At 33.2% G+C, this 24365-nt stretch overlaps 1 protein-coding gene across 2 annotated transcripts in view; it reads right to left on the bottom strand.

Annotated features, from left to right (window-relative positions):
* Nucleotides 1–21094: 21094 nt before the first annotated feature.
* The window catches only part of GABRG1 (gamma-aminobutyric acid (GABA) A receptor, gamma 1), an 83781-nt gene continuing 80510 nt past the window's right edge, over nucleotides 21095–24365 (bottom strand). Inside the window, exons 9-10 of one of the 2 annotated variants that reach the window (XM_011971620.1) lie at nucleotides 22040–22122; nucleotides 21935–21980 (exon numbers count right to left, since the gene is read on the bottom strand). In XM_011971620.1, coding sequence (XP_011827010.1) covers nucleotides 21935–21980; nucleotides 22040–22122 — 129 coding nt within the window. Of the gene's footprint in view, nucleotides 22123–24365 lie in introns of both variants that reach the window. The other variant, XM_011971619.1, reaches the window with a different exon arrangement.

The following is a 24365-nucleotide window of genomic DNA, read 5'->3' as shown; positions in this document are numbered from 1 at the left end:
CCTAATGAATCTCTCACATATCTCTTTTCATGTTGGATTCATCTTCTTGAAGAAATCAACTATCATAAGATACATATTTCTCTGTATTTCACTGCTACATATGCACCAAGGAAGGAAGTAATTCCTTTACAAGATGAGCTTCTTGTATTTACTTCAAAGAGGACACATAAAAAGGATGAATAAAACATACCTATTGTTTGGAACCCAGTAATATAAATAAAAAATATATTTATTATGTGGTGAGAAAAGATCATCTAGTTATTCTCAATAATATCAACTGTATTTTAAATGCTTTGATGGCTCTTAGTTTTGAAAGTTGGATCTTAAGAGTCCAAGTGTTTCTACTCTAATTCTTAGGGCTGGAAGATGTCATGCTGTCTCTGAGAAAAGTAACTGAAAAAGTAATAAATAGCAGATGGTATTGGAAGGACTTTTGATTCAGATTTTCAAAATGAGATTCAAAATACTTGGACTGCATCCAAATGTGAGAGAACTGGGAATCGAGAACTGGACTCATAGATTTAATGTGATTGAATAGAGTAAATGGATGGTGCTCTGTTTGACTCTAATCAAACATTTTTTCATGGTTTTTATAAGAATACTAAGTGTAATATATATACAATGAACACTATTAATAGAAGCACAGTTCAGAGTTTCACAAACCAAATAAGGAAAACAAAAAGCATTTTATAATTAAACTACCCTTGTGTAAATATCCATTGAAATTCAATGTTGAACATTTAGTGAAGATGCTTTATAGTTATTTATAAGAATTGAAAGTTAGAAGTAACAATAGAATAATCCCAGGGAGGCAAAAGGAAGGAAGCTGAGTCCAAAGTTTTCCCATGTTTCCTTGATTTTGGTGGCTTCTGACCACTAAAATCAATGCCAAAGAAATCATAATTAGATTTCAACATATTTGAATAGGAACAAAAACAGTAGCCAGATTCCTCAAGTACTTTGTGATTATCCTTAACATGTTAATTATTTCCATTTTTCAATTTATTAGAAAATTTGAAGTTTGTTAAAATTGCTCTTGATTTTTATGACTGTTTAAAGCATTAGTTCATTAATAGCTGTTCTCATTAATGCTGAGGGCAATTTGCCTTCAATATATTATTTTGCTAATGTATTTTGAGATAATAGTAGGTTTATGGCATTTCAATAATTTGGAAATAAAATATTATTCTAAAACGATATCACTTAGAAAATGATTCCATTATGTTTATTACATGTCAAATACACAGCCACAGTTTGTAATGTTTCTGTAAATTGCTTCTTGTTTTTTTGTTTTGTTTTGTTTTAATGGAAGTAACCACATTTCTCTTACTATTATCCATATCAAACCATAAAAGAAGGACGTCTACACACATACAGTTTGTCATTCATACATGTGCATGCACACACACACTACTTAATTTGAGGTAAATACAAAATGAAAAAATATATGATTTGGAGCAAAGATCATGGGTATTGTTTTTGCCACCAGCTTCATCTAAATTCAAATCTCACTCTACCATTTACCAGCAATATGACCTGAAACACACAACTCTAGTATTAAGACCTTCAGTACTACTGGAATTAAATGAAATCATGTATCAAGCATTGTCATTGTTTAATCCCATGTTGACAATGAGTTTTCTCTTTGACCTGGTTCTATTTCCTACCTTCACCTTCATCTCCAACCAGGAATTTTTCAAATAATAGAATTCAATAAAAACAGCTCATATGCTTTTCCAGATGGCCGTGAACAACATATACTGTATGAAACTTTCTTGTGGGAAAGAAAATTAAAGAGAAAGCTTGCATAAGCTTAGATATTCAAATTGGAATAAATTTTTATGAATTGCAAAAACTAATATTTATTGAAAACCTTTAGTACATGTTTCTTCAATATATTACTTGATTTGAAATGTCTTCAATAATAGTAAATTTGCCTGAAAGAAATAATTAATAAATTATTCTTTTTGAACTTTTTTCCTTGAAATATTAGAAATAGATTTGTATATGAACACATTTATTACCATGACATTTTTTCGAAGTCTTGAGCTAACTTAAATTGTCACTGTATGAGATGTCATACTAAATATTCAGCCTGCAGAAATGAAAATCTAGCATCAGGAGAATGCTGTCTGAAGCTATATCTTCGTGATCTCTGTGAGGTATTGCCGATCACACTCTTGGACTGCCATTTCAGAAGATCCTGGTAACATGTCTCTGTAGTATTCTCTGTCAGCCATGGAAGTATGTTTGCTGAATTTTGTTTGATTGAGTTGTCTGTAAGAATGTGCTGCTTCTACACACTAATGCAACAGAGTTACAGTTTTCTTAGTTCTATTTATTTTCATAATTTAAAGTAAATTTTCTGTGAAAGATGAATAGTTTTAAACTATATTTCAATTATGTCCATTGAAATATTGAAATTATTCACTGTTTAATTTCTCTGGCTTCAGTGCCTTTTTCCCTTAATTCACATTGCTCTTGTTTTGTAGCTAATACTTTCATGTCAATCTCAGATATTCCATAGTCCATACTGCCTCGTTACCATCGTGTAATTGTACAAAGTATTCCCAGATGCTTCAAGTAGTTCTCTAGCTGATGTTTTATCTTCCCTACATTTCCAACTTTTGTTACATGAGTGTTGTTCTTTATTTTCACTTCATTTGCCAGTGTTTCTTGTTTGTGTTTTTGTTTTCTATTTTACTTTTAAAATTGCTTACCTGCGAACAGAGAGAAAAAAACAAAGCGTTTCTCCTACTCTCTTATATAGTCCTTCAGCACTATGTTTCTGACACCAGATGTGTGGCAGTATTTTTCCACACACCAGACAATTCTCCGGCAGACATCAGCTGGGTGTCTCTAATTTGATTCAATTCTAACACTAACTGCCTATAGACAGAGTAGGATCCCACAAGTTAAGGGCTCAGTCCCACAAGACTGCCCCCAATGTCTGACACCAGTCACAAGAAATAGTAGGATGTCACCTATGCTTCTGACCTACCAGCCATAATCTGAGATCCCATTGCCCTTTTCTTGGATTTGATTAATTTGCTAGAGTGGCTCACAGAACTCAGTAACATTTACTTACATTTACTGATATATTAATAAATGATACAGATGAACAATAAAAGCTCTAAGTTTATAATCATGGCTTGGTCTTTCTAGGAATGAGCACTCATCCAGGAGCACACCAAGAGTCGCCCCATTAGATAAAAAGATGCTCCTATCACCGAGGAAATTCCAAGTGATTTAAGAGCTCTGTATCAGATTCTTCTATCACTCAGGAAATTATAAAGGTCTTAGGAGCTCTGTGTCAAGAACCAGTTCAGATATCAAATATTAGAACAAAAGATTCTCCTGGAACCCCTAACTTTCAAGAAATCCAAGGGTTGTAGAAGTTATGTGCTAAGGACTCTGGGGAGAGATCTAATATTTATATTTATTATTTGTTGCCTGTATTTGTCAAATCGACTCATATTTTGTTTATAAATATATAATGTTCTGTCTTTATCTGTATTATTTTTCTATTCTCCATTGTTTATGTTCATTTTATTATTTTATTGAATTATTATTCAATCCATGTTCTTTCTTTCTAGTTGATAATGATAGTATTAAATATTGTTCATTTGCATGATGAAATACAGCTTTCATTCCATTATTTTAAAAATAATTTTTCTAACATTCGTTACATATATATGTCTCTGTGTATATGTATGTGATATTTAACCAGTATAATTATGACTTTTAGTTTTCTCTGGAACCTTTATTTCAATGACACTTTTATATAATAATTATTAATTGCTTCTTATGTGGTAGCTATTTTGAACCCTGGTTTTATTTATGAAGTCAATATGGAGGACAGGCATGTATATATATGTGAAATATATAAATGTGTGTTTATTTATAAAAGTTACTCCCTATAATAAGTGCTCTAATGTGAATAAATGGGGCTCAATGTGGGGGGGTTCCCACATTTATGGGGTACACAAATGATGCTTCCATTGGAGTACAGTTAGGCTTGGATTGAAAAGATAAGAAGGGGCCTAGAAATCATAAGGGAAAGAATAGTCTAGGCTAAAACACCTTAGGGGTGTGAACACCTTAGGGCCTAGAAATCATAGGGAAAGAACAGTTTAGGCTGAAATACCAGGTTCTTAGCTGTGAACAACTTAGGGTCTTTAAAATGGCACTAGACAAACTTCTAGATGTTGGCAAGGTCAGATATTGCAGAGCCTTCTAGGAAATAAGTGCCTGATTTAATTTATATTAAAAACAAAAACAGAAAATGGCTCAAGCTGCTCTGTGGAAAATTGATTGCAGTGAACAAGAGTGGAAGTAGAAAAACCAGAATATTGAGCCAATTTAGTAATTCGGGAGAAATCATGAAAATGGTATTCCCTATTCTGGAGCAGTACAGCTAGAGAAAAATGAATTATGGAGGTAGAAACAACAGATATATAGTATATGTGTATGTTTTTTCCCAGAATCTTGAAATAAATTTTCATGTCAATGCCATTAGTTAGGATAAATGACACTAGTTAGAAATGCATATTCCTTTCAATTTGCTACCATATTTACCAGTCTACCAGCCTCAAATAGGCTGATTTAGAAATTATACATTTAGGTAACCTATTTGGCTTAGAAGTCATTTAAGGAGATGAATATATATATTCACGCATTCATGAAGCTTACATTCATTCAGCATAATTGGAGGGATAATATATATAAATATATAGGTTACAGCATTAATATTACTAAGGAATCCTGGCTCCATCACTTGAAGTTTCTTAACTTCTAATGAAAAGAAGTTGTAGCAGTTACTATTACTGTTTAACAAAGTACACCATAACTTACGGCATGAAGCAATAACATTAACAGACTCAGTTTTTGTAGATCAAGAATTTAGATATAGCACAGTAGGGGAGGTGGGATGGTTTATCCTGATTATACCTTGCCTGGAGCATCAGCAGGGAAGATTAGAAATCTAGAGGTGATTCAGTACCTGACGGCAGGAGTTTTCTGAGGTCATCTTTACTCACATGTGGAGTAGTTGATTCTGGTTGTCAACTGAGACCTTTGATGGCCTAATGGCTAGAAAACCTATGCACTACCTCTCTCATGTGATCTCTGAGTATGGGCTATTTTGGGGTCCTTCACAGTATGCTGGCTTGTTTGCTGAACCAGGTACCTCAAGAGAATCAAGCAAATGTGTTATCTTTTATGATCTAACACTGCAATACTCATAATATTACTTCTACCAGAGTCCCAAGTCTACCAGGATTTTAAAAAAATAACAGGTCTGACCTCTTAATGGAAGTTAGGTCAAAGTTGCATCATAAGAACGCATGCATTGGGGAATATTTTTGGAACCATTTCTGGAAAATACAACTTACCATGCATGTAGTTTTAGTAAATAATGGAATTCTGGACATATGATAGACTATACCTACCTTTCAAAAAGCCAGAAACATCTTTACTTCGTTGAATATATCATTTTAGTTTAGATGTTACTTTAATTTTCATCTTGATAGTTTAAGGAATGCAGGTCATGGTTGAAAACTACATCATTTAAAGACCATTAAGAAACATACACTTTGCAGAAAAGTAGAGAAAGCATTTCAGTTTCTTATTAGCTTTTCCTATGATGAATCACATAATGAATCAGCTTTACACTAGGAAGTCAGCATGGCTCAATAAACCAATCAATGAACTAAGGCTTGAGCATATGGTAAATATACCCTACTCTCCCCAAGATATTTTAAGCCTCATCAAAACAGTCCAAACCAGATGCACGTCTATTTTTTTTATTGCAACTGTAAAATCCATACCAGAAATGATTTTTAACCCTATAAAAGTTCTTAAAATATATTCACATCCATTCTTGAATGTTTGCTTTCCTAACTTTTCAGCTTATCAATTAGAATATATTGGATTTAGCTCAAGAAAAAGTGGGAAAACCTGTAGTACAATTGGCTTTTCATGATATTTACTGGCAAAGGTTAAGAGAATGCTAAAAGTATTGAATTATGACCCACATGTATATTGATACCAGTACATTCTTCTTCTAACACACACTCAGTGTAATAGAATATGGAAGAGAAAGGTTATAAGAAGCACATTAAACTAGCCATGGCTGTCAGTTAATAATACTTTGCTTCAGACAAGTCACCTCACTAAATGCTTATCTCCATTTACTTCCTTTAATGTTCACAGTAAGCCTATATAGTATCTTAAATGAACAGAGTTTTGTGGGTTTTTTTTTTGTGTGTGTGTGTGTGTGTGTGTTTTATTCTATCCATGAAGACAAGAAATTCTGGGATACACAGCCTAAAGCACATATGGAAATTTAGAAGTAGATAAATAACCTTTCTGTACATTCACTTTTGCGTCTCCAAGGTTTGTTTCTGAATAACAGAGAAGGGGAAGACCAAACCTGAAATTCCAAGGATTGATGTTACACACCAGCCTAGTATATTCCTTAAGAAGCAAGAAAAAAAAAAAAAGTGGTCTGTCCTTAACAGAAAGACCACTCAGACACTTTCTAATATCTTGTTCATTAGACCTGGGTCATATGATCACTTTTAGACTATATACAAATGTTTGGTACAATACTTTTTCTTCCTTTGCCTCTATAGTAGAGAAAAGCTAGGGACTGTATGTATGTTAGCACCTCGCAGTGTCTGCTGCACATCCTCTATGATCAGGGCTTTTATTTTTATCCACATTTTACAGTTGGGAAGAGTGTGACTTGGAGAGCTTAAGTAGTTTTCCCAGAGCTATATTGTCACTTACTAATGGAGCTGGACTAGAAACTGGGCTTGTGAATGTAGAGTCACATTTTCAATGGGTACACAGTATTGCTTGTTATTACTGTTGTGGATCCAAAAGTCATCATTACAAGAAAAAGGGTTGAAAAGTGCACTTCATGCAAATGGATACCAAAAGAGAACAGGAGTAGGTATCCTTATTTCAGACAAAAAAAACTTTAAGGCAACAGCAGTTAAAAGAGACAAAGAGTGACATTATACAATGGTAAAATGTCTTGGCCAACAGGAAAATATCACAATTCTAAACATATATGTACCTAACCCTGGCACTCCCAAATTTATAAACCAATTACTAATAGACCTAAGAAATGAGATAGCAACACAATAATAGAGGGTGTCTTCAGTACTCCATTGGCAGTACAAGACAGTTCATCAAGACAGGAACTCAACAAAGAAACAATGAACTTATAGTACACCTTGGAACAAATGGACCTAACGGATATATACAGAACATTTCATCCAACAACCGCAGAGCACACTTTCTATTCAACAGTGCATGGAACGTTCTCCAAGGTAGGCTATATGATAGGTCACAAAATGAGCCTCAAAAATTTTAAGAAAATCAAAATTACATCAAGCGCTCTCTCTGACCACAGTGGAATAAAACTGGAAATCAACTCCAAAAGAAAACTTTAAAACCATGCAAAGACCTGGAAATTAAATAACTTGCTTCCGAATGGCATTGGCTGAAAAATGAACTCGAGAAAGAAATTTAAAAGTTCTTCAAACTGAATGACAATAATGACACAACCTACTAAAACTTCTGAGGCCAGGCACAGTGGCTCACACCTGTAATTCCAGCCCTTTGGCGGCCGAGGCAGGTGGACAACCTGAGGTTGAGAGTTCAAGACCAGCCTGGCCAATATGGTGAAACCCAGTCTCTAATAAAAATACAAAAAAGTAGCCTGGTATGGTGGCAGATATCTGTAATCCCAGCTAGTTGGGAGGCTGAGGCAGGAGAATCGCTTGAACCCCGGAGGTGGAGGTTGCAGTGAGCCAAGATCACACCATTACACTCCAGCCTGGACACAACAGAGTGAGACTACATCTCAAGAAAATAAATAAAAACAAACAAACAAACAACAACAACAAAAAAACTTCTGGGATACAGCAAAGCTAGTGCTAAGAGGAAAGTTCTTAGCCCTACACACGTATATAACAAAGACTGAAAGAGCACAAACTGACATTCTAAGGTCACACCTCAAGGAACTAGAGAAGCAAGAACAAACCAAACCCAAACAAAGCAGAATAAAGGAAATAACCAAGATCCAAGCAGAACTAAATGAAATTAAAACAAAAAAAATTACACAAGATAAATGAAACAAAAAGCTGGTTCTTTGAAAAGAGAAATAAAATTGATAGACCATTAACAAGATTACCCAAGAAAAGAGAGAAAATGCAAATAACCTCACTAAGAAACGAAACAGGAAATATTACACTGACACCACTGAAATACAAAACATCATTTAAGGCTAGTATGAACACCTTTATGCACATAAACTAGATAACCTAGAAGAAATGGATAAATTCTTGGGAAAATACAACCCTCCTAGCTTAAATCAGGGAGAGTTAGATACCCTAAACAGATCAATAACAAACAGCAAGATCGAAATGGTAATTTAAAAATTAGCAACAAAAAAAGTCCAGGACTATACGGATTCACAGCAGAATTCTACCAGACTTTCAAAGAAGAGTTGGTACCAATCCTTTTGACACAATTCCACAAGACAGAGAAAGAAGGAATCCTCCCTAATTTTTTCTATGAAGCCAGCATCACTTTATTACCAAAACCAGGGAAGGACATAACAAAAAAAAAAAAAAAAAAGAAAGAAAGAAAGAAAATTACAGACCAATTAATAATCTTGATGAACATAGATGCTAACATCCTTAACAAAATACTAGTTAACCAACCAAATCCAACAACATATCAAAAAGATAACCCACTACGATCAAGTGGGTTTCATACCAGGGATGCAGGGAGGGTTTAACACACACAAATCAGTAAATGTGATACGCCACATAAACAGAATTTAAAACAAAAATCACATGATCATTTCGATAGATAAAGAAAAAGCATTAGAGAAAATCAAGCATCCTTTATGATTAAAACTCTCAGCAAAATCAACATACAAGGGACATACCCTAATGTAATAAAAACCATCTATGACAAAGCAACAGCCAGCATAATACTGAATGGGGAAAAGTTGAAAGCTTTCCCTCTGAAAACTGGAACAAGACAGGATGCCCACGTGCACCACTGACCTTCAACTTAGTATTGGAAGTCCTTTTGAAAACTCTAAAGATTCCTCCAGAAATCTCCTAGAACTGATTAAATAATTCAGCAAAGTTTCCAGAAATTAATGTACACAAATCAGTAGCTCTTCTATAAATCAACAGTGACCAAGTGGAGAATCAAATCAAGAACTTAACCCCTTTTATAAGAGCTGCAAAAAACCAAAAATACTTAGGAATATACCTAACCAAGGAGTCAAAAGATCTCTGCAAGAAAAACTACAAACACTGTTGAAAGACACAGATGACACAAACAAATGGAAACACATCCCATGCTCATGGATGGGTAGAACTAATATTGTGAAAATGACCATACTGCCAAAAGCAATCTACAATTTCAATACAATCCCCATCAATGTACTACTAACAGTCTTCACAGAATTAGAACAAACAATTCTAAAATTCATATGGAACCAAAAATGAGCCCACATATCCAAAGCAAGACTAAGCAAAGGAGGCATTACACCACCTGATTTCAAACTATACTATAAGGCCATAGTCACCAAAACAGCATGGTACTGGTATAAAAATAGGCACATAGACCAATGGAACAGAATCAGAGAACCTAGAAATAAGCCCAAATACTTACAGCCAACCAATTTTCAACAAAGCCAGCAAAAACATAAAGTTCAGAAAGAACACCCTTTTCAACAAATGGTACTGGGATTATTGGCTAGCCACGTGTAGGAGAATGAAACTGGATCCTTAACTCTCACCTTAAACAAAAATTAACTCAAGATGAATGAAGGACTTAAATCTAAGACCTGAATCTATACAAATTCTAGAAGATAACATTGGAAAAAAATCCTTCTAGACATTGGCTTAGGCAAGGATTTCATTACCAAGAACCCAAAAGCAAATGCAATAAAAACAAAGGTAAATAACTGGGAACTAATTAAACTAAAGAACTTTTGCATGATAAAAGGGCAGTCAGCAAAGTAAACAGACAATCCACAGAGTAGGTGAGAGTCTTCACAATCTATACATCTGACAAAGGACTAATATGCAGAATTTACAACGAACTCAATCAAGTCAGTAAGAAAAAAATGAAACAATTCAAAAAACAAGTGGGCTAATGACATGAATATAGACAATTCTCAAAATAAGATAAACAAATGACCAAAAAACATATGAAAAAATACTCACCATCACTAATGGTTAGGAAAATGCAAATCAAAACCACAATGCAATATCATTTGACTCCTGCAAGAATAGCCATAATAAAAAAATCACAAAACAGTAGATGTTGGCATGGATGTGGTGAACAGTGAACACTTCTACACTGCTGGTAAGATTGTAAAATAGTACAGCCACTATATAAAACAGTGTGGAGATTCCTTAAATAACTAAAAGTAGAACTACCATTTGATCCAGCAATTCCACTACTGGTTATTTACCCAGAGGAAAAGAAGTAATTATTTGAAAAGGATACTTGCACATGCACGATTATAGCAGCACAATTCACAATTGCAAAATTGTGAAACCAACCCAAATGTCCCTCAATCAACAAGTGGTAAAAAGCCTGTGAGATATATATATATATGAGAAGAACTACTAAGCCATAACGAGGAATTAATTAACAGCATTTGCAGTGACCTGAATGAGAAGACTGGAGACTATTATTCTATGTGAAGTAACCCAGGGATAGAAAACCAAACATCGTATGTTCTCACTGATATACGGAGGCTAAGCTATGAGGATGCAAAGGCATAAGAATAGTACAATGGACTTTGGGGACTTGAGGGTAAAAGCAGGAGGTGGGCGAGGGATAAAAGACTACAAATATGGGGCAGTGAATACTGCTCAGATGATGGGTGCATCAAAATCTCACAAATCACCACTAAAGAACATACCCATGTAACCAAATACCACCTGTACCCAATAACTTATGGATAAATAAATAATTAATTAATAAATCTGTAGACCCAGTTTAGTGATTGCCTCTTTGTCTCCAATTCATCCCTGCAATCTTGTGCTTGGGCATTTAACATGTGGCCTTTGATTTTCCAGTTATATGGATTAAAGTAAATTATGTTGTTTATCCAATTTTTCAGAACCTTAATTAAATATTCTGTTTTCAGTCTTATACTGGACATGTGTATGCTGCTGACTCTGCACTCCAATGTTAGTGACCACAACAAAATATGTACATAATAATGCTTTAGGGCTTAGTCTGGGTATGTGGAACCTGGATTCATAGAGAGGCAATTTGGTAGAGTGCTCATGAGAATAGGCTCAGTCTGACATGCCTGGGTTTAAACCCAGTTGTACCACTACAATCGCTGTCTCTGTGTCCTTGGTAGGCATGTCAACCACTCTGTGGCCCAGGTTTCTCCTGTGAAAATAATAATGGTAGCTATTTCTTAGAGATTTTGTAAGGATAAAACTGGTTAATATAAATACAGTACTTAGGGCACTGTCACATTTTTATTCAGCACTGGCTATGATTATGTTTTCTTATTGTCATATTAATTTTTGTGTTCCCATTCTTTATTCCCAAAAACCATTCCCTCTCATAAGTCCTCATAGAAAAACATATCTAACATGACTTCTATTCCCATTTCAATTTCATGTATTACAGTTATTTGTTAAAAGTGGCCAAATTAAATTTAAACTAGGATGTGTGTATGTGGTAGGTAAATGTTCAATTGCAGGGCCAATCGGTAATATCAGCACACTTTGGTACATGCCCAGTTCTGTTTTCTAAATAATTTTGTGCAGATAGTAAAAACTCAGTACATAATATTTTACTCTATAAAAATTAATGATTCTTCTCTCACTTGAGTGTCTGTGTGCACATGCCTCCATAGGAAAAATTGAATAACTATGCACCAAAGTGAGAAATGAGTTGTATTACATTTATACCGAACTACATGGTCATCTTAGTAATTCTAGAACTTTCCATAAACTTTTATGAAATGCATCAAAGTTTCTATTTTAGTGTCAAGACACAAGAAAAAATTAAAAAGGATTCTATTGTATTTAGTCCTATGATAGATCATAAGACTATACATCAAAGTAAAATTACTAGGGCTAACGAAAGCCAACCTTTCAAGAAATGATCTGCCTACAGAGTTCAATCCAGTATCTATACACATAAAACCAGCTGCAAGATAAGCAATACAATTTAAAACAGTTGTTACAATTTCAAGTGAAATTGGTTGCTTCCAATAAAACTTCCTTTTATATAGAGGGGAAACGTACAGTGTGGCAATAAATTCATATTCATTTAAATTATTGCCTAAATATAATATGGGTAGTCTGGCAAGCACTCTTTGTTGAAATATTGGCTAATAGGTGTTTAGAAAGTCTGGGAGGGTGGTAGTAATCATGGGTGATAGATACTGTCAAGAACTGAAGACATTAAGAAACTCATATAGTTAAAGTTGTAGGGAGAATACATTTTTAAAGGAGTTTTTTGTATGAAATAGTACAGAATGCCCAATTACACATTTAAAAATAAGGAATACTGCCTTTGAGACTCTGATGAAAGAGGATAAAGAAGCACTAAAATTAAAATTATCACTTTTTATACTCTAGAATATTCTCTTGCTTCCCACCATACCATCACTTAAATGGCTTACTCCTAATAATCTTTTACATCTCAGGTTAGCTTCTGATTAGTTAAGCCTGGATTTTTTTTTCACCTATTTGGGCTTCAATTAAGTTCCTCTGCATAGCTCATATCAGCTTGTTCATAATATTCTGGTTATTATTTGTTTTTTTATTTGATTCTAAATTATTTAGCCAGAAACTATGCCATTGTTATTGTTATACTCCTAGCAAGAAAGGAACAGCCAGGAAGACCAGTTTTTTTTTTTTCTTTCCTACAAATTGTCCAAGAAGGTATGTAATGTAGACCAAAATATATATTCTTGGCTAGCAGAACCTTTGGCAACACATGTAAACTTAAGAAATCTAGTAAATTAGTTTTTGGCTCTTACAACAAACATATGTCTCAAAATTTACTACATCAATGTGCCAAAAATTTTATTTGCCAGTATCCAAAAATATAGAGCCAGAGGGAAAAAGAACAGTCTTCTTTGATGCACCGGTCAAGCTTGCCAAGTCATCCTGGCTAAGCCATGGCTATAGGACCCTGTAACATGAAGCTGAGAATTGAGATTTGCTAGGGGTGCCTCTAGCTCATGTTTTTCAAGTAGGAGGAAAGTATATATGTGACCATAAAGTAGACTAACTTTAATCTGTTCTGAATCCTAATAATACCCTGACATACTCTAAGTAGTTTCATTTTCCCCTCCAAATCTTCTCTCCACCCTTCTGCCCTCTGTACTGTGTTCCAGAAAAGAGATGTATGGCTTAGATCAATGGTCCCCTTGCCATCTGGCTTCTGCTTAGAGTGTTCCAGTGGGAAGGACTAGCAGAAGAGCAGAGGGAGGAAATGAAGTCATGCCACTGGAATATTTGCTCCACAAGTTCCCTCCAGCAGCCTTACTGGAGCTGCCTATATCCTTAACTGATGAAGGCCACACTTCCTGTCAGATGTTATTTTGCAGACAGAGTTTTTTTTTTTTTTTTCTTTCCTGAGACTTAACTCTCCCTGACAATGGCTAGAGTGTAGTGGTGCAGTGGCGCACGATCTCGGGTCACTGAAACCTCTGCCTCCTGGGCTCAAGCGATTCTCCTGAGTCAGCCTCCAGAGTAGCTGGGACCACAGGTGTACACCACCACACCCTCGGCTAATTTGTGTGCGTGTGTGTGTGTATTTTGTAGAAACGGATTTTCACCATGTTGGCCACACAGCATTTTATAGCTTTTTACAACTACTCCCTTCCCTTGGTCCTTTATCTCTACCTCCTCCTTTTGTAATTTGCTTCAGGATTCTGAAAGAGCCTAGGGGGATATCCTAACTGTAACTCTTTCCTATACTTTTGTTAAGTGTCCTTTCATTAAACCCTCCTCTAATTACATGATTTGCATGTCTGATTCTTCTGGGGTCGTTACTAAAAAACACATAAAAAATATCTTGGGATGAAAACAAATTTTCATACCTTCTTTACTCATCCTTAAAGAGACAAAGTCAAGGAAGATGGGAGATATTATGTATGTGGTATAAATCATTTGAATTCTTTTATAATATGCCATAAAACCTGGGGTTTGCCTTGTAAACACAGAATATATAAGCAAAAGTCTTGGGCTTGCTATGCGTAATATGGTGTAGGTCACCCAAGTTCCGTGGCTCATTAGTTTCTTCTTTGTCAGATGGAGGGCGTAATATTGGTACCTCATATTCCATAGACTTTGATAGTGGCCAACTGATATCACTAATATGAAAATGTTTGTACAGTAAAAGAATATGCTAATATTAGTTATCAATGTTAACACAAACAGAGATCTTCCGTTTCAAATCTTTTTTATTATGATAGTAATTTGAAAAAATGATAGACTAGGTAATAATTGAGATTTTAGCTAAAGTATTTGAAGGCAAAAAGTAAAGAGAATTAAATACTAAAAATCAAATTCTCAGTATGAATGTAAGAAAATTTTGGTAGTGACTTGAATCAACATTCAGATATTATATTTAAGGTAAACATTCAGTATAGCATGACTAAACTTCCTTACTCTATGGTGTTGACTTGAAGAGGCTCTCCTATTTTATTCAGAGTATACAATTTTTTTAAACAAACTACTCTTTATGACTATTTTAAATATAAATTTTAATAGTTGAAATGCACACGCTGAAATGCAAAAGGAAAGACTATGAGTAATGTACAAAGTGAATTAAATATTTATTCTGATGAAATTATTCATAAAAGGCTGCTTGGATTTTAGTGCTGCATAAAAGTATTGTTAAAAGCAAGATTTCATGTTGACACAAACAACTTTAATGGGAAAACATACCTTATGCTGCCTCAAGAGGGAAAACATTAAAATTACTTTAATATTTGCATTTCTCACTTTTCTTTTACTTAAAGTATCTTATGTCAATTTTAGTGGTGACAACAACCTTCTCTCTAGATTAACCTACTTTATCTACTTCAAATAATATTGAAATAACTATGAAGCATATATTTTCATTAATGAAACAGATTTATAATAATTTTTTACAGGTCTTAAAAAGAGAGGGCATAGCTTTAATTAATGTCTCTTTGAGAGAAGTTAAGAGTACAGTGAATTTTTAATTGCATTACTTCACACCTTCAACGATGATCTTTTTCTTTTAAAGTTAAAAATTAAAAATATTAAAAATGCACTTTAAATACGTGGTGCTTGTTAATTAGTATAGTAAAATTTTTCTAAAACAATAGTTGGCAAACTTTTTTCTGCAAAGTGACAATGTGTAAATATTTAGACTTTATGGGCCATTTAATTTCTGTTGAAACTACTCAGCTCTGTTGCGATAACAAAAAAGCAGCCATAGACAATAGTGAATGAACAAGGTGATTGTGTCCCATTAGTCACTGCTATGGCCATAGTTTGCCAATATCTTTCTTTAAAAGTGAGTTCTCTATATTTTGAGTGAATATCAGGAGTAATTTTTAAGAACAGATCTAGTGTATGTTGAAAATGTTTCAGCTGAAATGAAATCCACTTTAGAAATAAAGGATGAAAAGAGCATGCTACTATGCTGTTACTAAATAATATAGTGTTTTATGCTTTAGGCAAATAGAGTGGTCTGTTTTTCAGGTCTTTGCTTCTCTTTTGTGAAGGAAAGATGTTCTAGTGTTAGAATAAGTGCAGTCACTCTACCATCAGAGTCCTTCCATGTAAATGAAAGAGAAGGTCTTTACGGCTACAGGTACCTAAATCTAATTTTAGGTTACAGGTATATGAGCTTGGAGAATGTGTCCACTATACTGAGTCTTGGTCTTTTCACCTGTTAAATAGTGTTCTCTGCTTTGAAAACTAAGTTATTAATATATAATGCATTTGTAGTTCCAGACGTACAGCAGGTACTGCAGAAACAGCAGTCATCCCCTGCCTTCTTCAGTGTTATGAAAATAGCATATCTGTTATTTTGGACCTGAGAGAAGAATCACAAACTTTTAAAAAATATTGTACTGTGGCAACAGGGAAGGGAGAACTAGGAGGATGAAGCAGAAAATATCTTATCTCTTGATTTTCTGACTTTTAATTTTCTTTCAGTAACTGTTCCTTCAAGTGGAATAGAGTTTTTTATAACATGGGATAGTTGGAATGATTTAGATATTCATCCTAACTAACATATATTGCTCCCACTGACACACCTACTGAAGAATACCTGGTCGTTGAAATCAGGGTAAAATCACAAATAGCTAGAATAATCCAGACATTCATAGAGCAGTGAAAATCATGCATAAGCTTCAATTATCTTTACCTAAGATTTTCAAGTTAAATTCCTTTTCAAAAGTCTCAGTCAAGAAGAAACTTTTTAAGGCTCTTAACTGAAAAACAAATGTGAAATTACATGGATCAGAAATGAACTTCAATACGAAAGCTATGATCACATACTCTGAAACAGTGAAGGGCTATATCTGTATGAAAGCTACCAAGAAAGACACAATTGAAGAGAATGTGACTCTTTATTTATAACAAGTTACTGTTATGTTTTTGTACTATGGATCATGAGAGTAAAGAACACTGAAAAATTGAGACACCTTTGCCACAAAATTACAAATGTTCCTCAAAACAATGAGGCAGTAGCAGAATAACAGAAGCCATTATAATCACAAGCCATAAAACATTATTATACGAAGTGACTACACGCACTTAATGGATGCAAATAAGTGTTATTACAGTGAAGGATTGAAAACCAAACTATTTCCATTTAGGTAAATCATGTCTTAAAAGTCCACTAATTAGCCCTTTTTGCTTAACTGCATTTCAGTTATCACAGCCTTTACTATTCACACACTCAAAGGGTCCAGGTATGGTTTATTGTCCAACAACAACAATTCTTTTATTTATTCTGACAGAAATATTTCAGAAATTGTTTGAGGATGAGAAATCAACTTTCTGGATTTGTCTACACACAGTAGACTATTTCTACCCACAATTATCTTGTTCTCTTTGTCCATATATATATATATATTTCTCAGTTAGAAAACTGGAAGAGGTTATTTGAATAGAAAACCGTTTTAGTGAGGAACATTTTTAAAAAATAAGAATCTAGACAGATCACTTATTATTTACATTTCAGATTATTCTTCTTTATCTTTTTTGTGTGGAAAAGATAAATCAATAGGAAAAATAAACCTTTGATCAAAATGGAACAGGAAACAAATTGTATGGTATCCAGAATTTCCTTGTGGTGTCTTTGTGCCCATCTCCATGCAAACAAGTGTCTACTACTGGATCCCTTCCACCCAATACACCATGTCTCTCAGTTATGTTGTCTATTAGTCAAAGCTTAATATCTGCCACTTTTCTTTCTATTTGGGGCTATCATCCCGCATCTGCTCTGAAGACTTCTGTCATGAGAGTACTGATTTCATCCTCATATTAGCCACTATAAGCCTATATTCTTAACTGGCTTGTTATATTCCAAATGATCACACACAAATAAGATGAAACTTCTGCAGAAATTTTAATACTGTCTCTTCTGCACTCAAGTATCTCTGTGAACTTTTTATGACTTTATAATTTCCCCTAGTCTTCTGAAGTCCACATTTGTACTTCTCAGTTTACTGTTCTAACCTAACCTTTCATTGTCTCTAAATGAATCTTAACTTCCAATTACAATAGGATTTTCATTTGTGCCCATGCTTCTGTTTCTTTTTTCAAGCTGTTTACCCAGTTGGAAATTGTGATCTCTGTCCCTCTCGCCTATTAATTAAATCCCCAACTCCCATCTCTGAACACATATCTTCCACAAAACCTTCCCAGAGTTATCCTCCCTTCCTTAAATTGTACAACTAATCCTCTCATCTTTCTGACTACATTATATGTTCCTTGAAAGTTCATCTTTATATTCCCTTTTGTATTTAGAACAGTACTTTGTACACAGAAAGTGCTGTATAAATATTTGAATGAGGTTACCTCACTTCCGAAATGCAAACACAAAAAGTCAGAGCTGACCTTACATTAGCTAGAGCAATGTGGTCAATAGTGTTTGAAAACTCCATTTGGAAAGTCCTTGATAAAGATTTGGTGATGGTTTTTGTAACTGTATAGAAGCCTGGCAAGATCTCCCTAGCAGTAAAAAGCAATATAGAATGACCAACAGAAATGCCAATACCAAGTATGTCTGGCCATCATACGGTATAGCACGGAGAAGCTGAATCAATTTGATGATGTGAAGAAAACTAGGTAGGTCAGAAATAAATGTTTCTAATGAGACAAACAGTAAAGCCTTAAGAGTCTACTGGGTAACTTAAATCCCAGTGCTAAAACCAGCGAAATAATTTCAAATGTAGTATTTTGCTATAGGGAATTTTGCAAGAGTAAAAATAGGCACTGGTATAGAACTTTGAAAATATTATGCATGTACTTATTCATTTTGTTATACATTTACTTAAATACTGGTTGTTTATTTAAATCTACTAAAATCATCTTATTTAAAGCTCCTCTCTTGTAAAATCAAAGTATTTTGTTTATTTTTCACAAATTTTAACCTGGAACATAATTTCACATTTATAACTATGGGGCCCTTGGTGTGAGAGAACTGTAGCCCATTATTTTTGATGCTGAATTGGCATGAATGCAGATTTCAATTTTATTCTTGTTCTTGAGACAAAAACGTTGTCTATTTTATGATGATATAGTAATGCCAGAATATAGAAACACAAATAAAAAAAATCCTTATGATTGCCTTCATATTTATACACATTTATTGTGCTTTAATTTAAAGTTGATCAATTTTAAAAACTTATTAATGAAATATGTCTTTAACTTAAAATGCCTCCAATGAATTGTGTAATTCTCACTTATATCAAAACTTTAGACTTACCGGGAAATTTTTCCCTGACCCTGCTAAATTCTCAAGTATTTTATGTACTTTTTACTATTTTTTAGAACTTACTTGGGTTTACAAAAATTAATTTCAAATAAGCCTAATTTTGTCCATGGAATTCAAAGATGAATAAAATGTTACCCTGTCATCATAAATCCAAAAGAATCAAACTATACCAATCACATTTTCCCCTCTCAGAATTTCTAGATCCTGGTCACATATTTAGAGGTTAGGTTTATATGAACAAACAATTTTACAAATGATCCTATTTCTTGTGCTCCAGGTATCATTCCCAATTCTTTATATCTACTTTTGGGGTCTAAAAGTAAAAACATTTAAAGCATCCAGGAAATTCAAGTTCCAATTAATTCAAGAAATTATTATTTAACTCCCCAGAGAAAAGAGGAAGATTTTTTAAAAATTATTTCTCAAGGTGGTGAAACTTATACTTGGAAGAGAGGAACAGGAAATGAACTGAATCAGCTTTAAAAAAAAAAAAAGCTGTATTTGATCTCTTGAAAAAGAAGTCTAAATGTAGTTTTACCTTTTTATTCTTATTTTTAGAAATAATAACATTTGTACACCATTCTTTCTGATCACACATTTAAATGAAACAGATCAAAGTACCACTTGCTTTGAAAACAAAGTGCTTTCTTGATGATATATACAAGGAAAGGCATCTTTACAAATTTTATTTCCACTTGTAAATATTATCAACATTTAAAACCAAGTTAATGAAACACCAATGAGAAAATCAAAGCTTTTTTTTTATATTACATAGAGTTGCGGTTCTGAAGGCAAAACTATTTATATCAAGCACTTTTAAGTATTTTAAAATATAGTCATGCTCAGATACACTTGAAAGAGTCCCAAAATCAAAACTGTCTCATGATAATGAGTAAGCTATAGCTTCAAACATGAAAATAGCCACACAATATTTTAGTAAAGTACTTTATTCTTTATGAGTACTTTATTTTTTATTTATCCTTAAATGAATGCTCACTTTAAAAACATCCATCAGTACTCAATGTTATTAAAATGAATGTATGGATAATCTGTAAATGAATATATAGATGGCCAAAGTTTAATTTGGCTGTTCATTCAAGAAAAAGCAGGGTCAGTGGATATTGGGCATTACCATTTGATTCATGCTTTTTTTTTTTTTTCAGAAGTTTATGAGCAAGTGAAAAAAATTAGAGTTAGCCGAGAACACACAGTAAACTATAAATAAATAAATAAATAATTTAAAAACTATATATTTCCAATACATGTGTATAATCATGCCAGACATTCACTAACCATGTAGCAGAATTATAACATTAAAAACTAGAGTGACAATTGCAGAGGTGACAGCTTCCCTCTCAAACCTTAAGTAAGATAGGCTGTGATCATAAAACTCTTCATCATGATCATTGGTCTTGGCAACAGAAACAACATTTAAAGGTTATTTCCAAGCAAAACCTGTTTGTTCTCCAGAAATTTATGTGATGAATCTTATAAACAATTGATATGTCAAGCTACTTACAGGATTATAATGATTGAAGCCTAAATTTATCTCTCTGTTTAACAAAAGAGGCATTTTTAAAACTATTAACTGATAGATTTTACATCCAGTGAGACGCTAAGAATTTAGAGAGATCTCACACTCATGTTCATAAAGATGCCTCTAACAAAACTCCCTCTTTAAGATGATTTTGAGGCTGCCCCCAGTTTCTAGAAAAAAAGAATTTTATAATAATGTATAATGTAGTTGCAAAACTGACAGGGTCCAAAACTTTGGAGCTGGAAGAAGCAATATGTAATGCAGGCCTAAAACTGTTTTCTGAATATTACTAGTCTAAAAACAATGCTAATAGCACATATTTAAGATTTTGTCCTCAATATGACCTGCAACTCAGTTTTCCAGGTAATAATTTTTTAACCACATGAGTAAACACAAGCACCGTTCCTCAATATTTTTATTTTAGGGACTGCAACACTTTCATAAAACATAAAGAAAAGAAAATTTCTCTCTGCGTTTAATTTGCATTAATTTGCATTTGCAGATTTTAATATTTCATTGTTAACCTCGTTATATATTATAAATGCTATGAAGCAGAGAATAAAATGGTTAGATTCTACCTGATTTTTTTCATCTTGCATTCTTAAAAAATGACTGGTGGCTTCTTTCCAAGTTTGCAAATCACCAAAGTAAATGTAACTGGAGTTCTGTTTAATATTGTGCCAGAAAATGGACTGGACTAAAAGACAGGTAAAAGTTGACCTTTTCATAAGTCTTCTGTAATTGATAAGTTAAAAATAAATCAATTTCTTCTTGGGAATACAATATCTTGGAAGCAAATCCAAGAAAACTATGGCTTTATGTTATCAACTAACTGTATTTCAGGCAGGGCAAGCAAAGGAAAAGCAAGAAAAAACAAATTAACAGTCTTTTTTCTGGCAAAAAAGTTGCTACATAAATATTAGTCATTAGTCTCACATTACAAAACAATTATAGTTTATATTTAAACAAAATATGTATTAAAATAATTCCATCTTTAAAACATGAATCATAGAACTTAAACATTAAAAATTGTAACAACATAGAAGTAAATTAAAGAAAATTTAAATAAAAATAGGTGAGTATTTTAATCTACTGCATTTTGCAACTAATCAGTTTCACGTAAATTAGCCTGAAACCTGCTACTTTATTTACTTCTGAAGGCCTTAAAATAGTTACAATACTACTCACATTTTAACCATTGTTTTCTCTGCATTTTAAATTTAAACTTCAAGTTACTGAAGGACAAAAGATTCTATTGAATTTAGTCAAATTTCTTTTGACTTTTGCTTATGAAGTAGATTTTATAAGTAAAGATAGCCAACCCAATAAACCAAGTTGAACAAGGCAAAAGCTGTTGGGAAAAATATTCTAGAATAAGAGTCAATTTTGGCAATGCGTATATGTATCCTTCCTTCCCTCCAAGATCCTGTTCTGCAGTCTTCAAAGCAACAGAAGAAGCTGGCACAATCTTTGCCCTCCAAACACTGATACCCATAATCTTCTTCTTGTGGCACAGAAATACTATTCATTGGAATCAGAGTGGATCCAGGATGGAGACCGGGAGTCATCTGGTCAAAATAATAAATGAATGTTTGACACCAAAAAAGTAGCATAAGGAAAGATCAATTTGCTCCCTTAACGCAAACTCTGGAAGACTGATAGGTAACGAAAATAATCTTGATTTCAAAAAATCCAGTAATTTCAATTATAACAAGTTTTATATTATAATTTGCTTTGTAACAGAACATTTGCTAATTCTAGTATGCAGAAATGAAACACCTCTGAAAAATAAAGTATATTTTTATACCTTTAGAAAGTTGACCCACCAACATATCGTTTACCTTGGATCTGATTCTAAAATAAAAATGAACCGTATATTCCAGTTTACATTAAAACATTAACACTGCTATACACGTCTTTTTTTTTGCTATTATATATTATTTGTTTTCTTGAATAAAAATGAGAATAAGTAGCAAAGAAAACATTTTGATAATGCAAAAGGTTTGTGAAGATATGAATGGACAAAAAAAAGTTACGGGGTTTGTGATGGGTAAGCACAAGGCACCATATTTGGGAAAGAGGATGTATAGTAATTAAAAGCTCAGACTTGGGAACAATTGGAGTTCAAATTCTGCTCATTCTACCAATGTAGCTGTCTTCACAGCTGGAATTATATTTGCACCTAATTTCTGTGACAGTTATGATAAGTAAATTTCATGGCTTATGTAAAATGATCATTTTGCTCAGTAATAACAGTAATAACAGTTACTATTATTAACAGCTTTATTTGGAACATGTTAAATTTTTATAATACTTGATTTTGAATAATACTTAAATAATTAAAGAGTGAAAGTATTATTCTTTGACTTCTATGTTTTCTTCTGTACAAAAGTGGCATTAAAAATATTGTAGGTTTGCTTGATTGTTAAATTGGATGACGGACATAAAACACTAAGTAAAATACTTGAAACATAGCAAGTAATCACCTGCCAGTAGGTAACAACATTACTGTTGTAGTTGTTACTGTTTATTCCTGATGAGGCTATATCACAATTAATTATAAAATTCATGCTAAGATAAACATACAAACAATAATAATAGCAACAACAAAAAAGTCCTAGACCACATAAAAATGTTATTGGAAAAAAATTAATGACTCCTTTAATAAGCTGGCAAGTAATATATGAATATTTCAGCTTTAGTAATTCTTCATTTTTCAGAACTCAACATATTTTGAGGGTTATCTTAAGATGTGAATCTTACAACTTACTGTATTCAGCAATTTCACTATCTAAACACTAAATACAGTGCCAGTTTTATAAAAATTGTTTTAACCGGATCTTACATCTTTTCTCATGCAAATGTCAGTTACATGCTCTCATCCTAAATTTTGAAATAGTCAGGTCAACAAAATTAAATATTTTCTGAAAAAAAATTTTACATTTATATACAAAACTTTAAAATTTCTTACAATGTGAACCTATATTCATGTCCACTTTATTTCTAAAAAGAAACATAGAATCCAAGTCACCAAATATTAAAAATCCAGTAGATGCAAAAGGAAGCAAATATTCACATCTAGTGATATTTTTAAAAGATTAAAACATCATGCAGGTCACAATATTCATATTAGAGACAAATGTGCACCTTGAGGATAAGGAGAAATGCCCTAAACACAAATAAGTTCATGATTAAACTTGCTTAGCTATATCATAAAGAGCAGAGGCAGTATCTTATTAAATGTTAATGACAGATCTTTTGTGGATGGAACTTGGGGATAGTTGACTACATCCCTAAGTTTTAATGGAGCACTAAAATCATGTAGAAAAAAAATGGGGGGGAGAGATGAATTGGTACCTATTTCCTTGTCACTTGATACTTGAATAGCATTGGCTCTTATGCTAATCAGAGTGAAAATTAATTTTAAAAAATTGTTAGGAGGCAATTTTAAGATTATGTGGTAGAAAACACATTCTATATATGAAACAGCATTATCATAAATGGAAGTATCATGTGTTTTTCAGAGGATATTAGTTTTTCATGAGAGAAATTATGACACTTTTAAATGCACTAAAATGAAGAAAAACTACAAGTGGTTTGTTTAAAAAAAGAACTAATCTCTGGTGAGCAGTGTCATGGAGAGTTCTATTGCAAATACATTTTAAATTGGCAGTTTTCTAGATTTTTGCCGCCTCCACCCCCATCCCCTCAAAATTCAAGCTCACGAATTGAAATAAACTACACATCAATGAATGATGAAAGTAAACAGAAATGGACATATAAATGCTGAGAAAAATAGCCAAAAATCTAA

Source organism: Mandrillus leucophaeus, unplaced genomic scaffold (genome assembly GCF_000951045.1).
Source record: "Mandrillus leucophaeus isolate KB7577 unplaced genomic scaffold, Mleu.le_1.0 Scaffold1230, whole genome shotgun sequence".
In the NCBI taxonomy this organism is placed as follows: Eukaryota; Metazoa; Chordata; class Mammalia; order Primates; family Cercopithecidae; genus Mandrillus; species Mandrillus leucophaeus.
The sequence above is the reverse complement of the archived record's forward strand: the minus strand, read 5'-3'. Positions and strand labels throughout refer to the sequence as shown.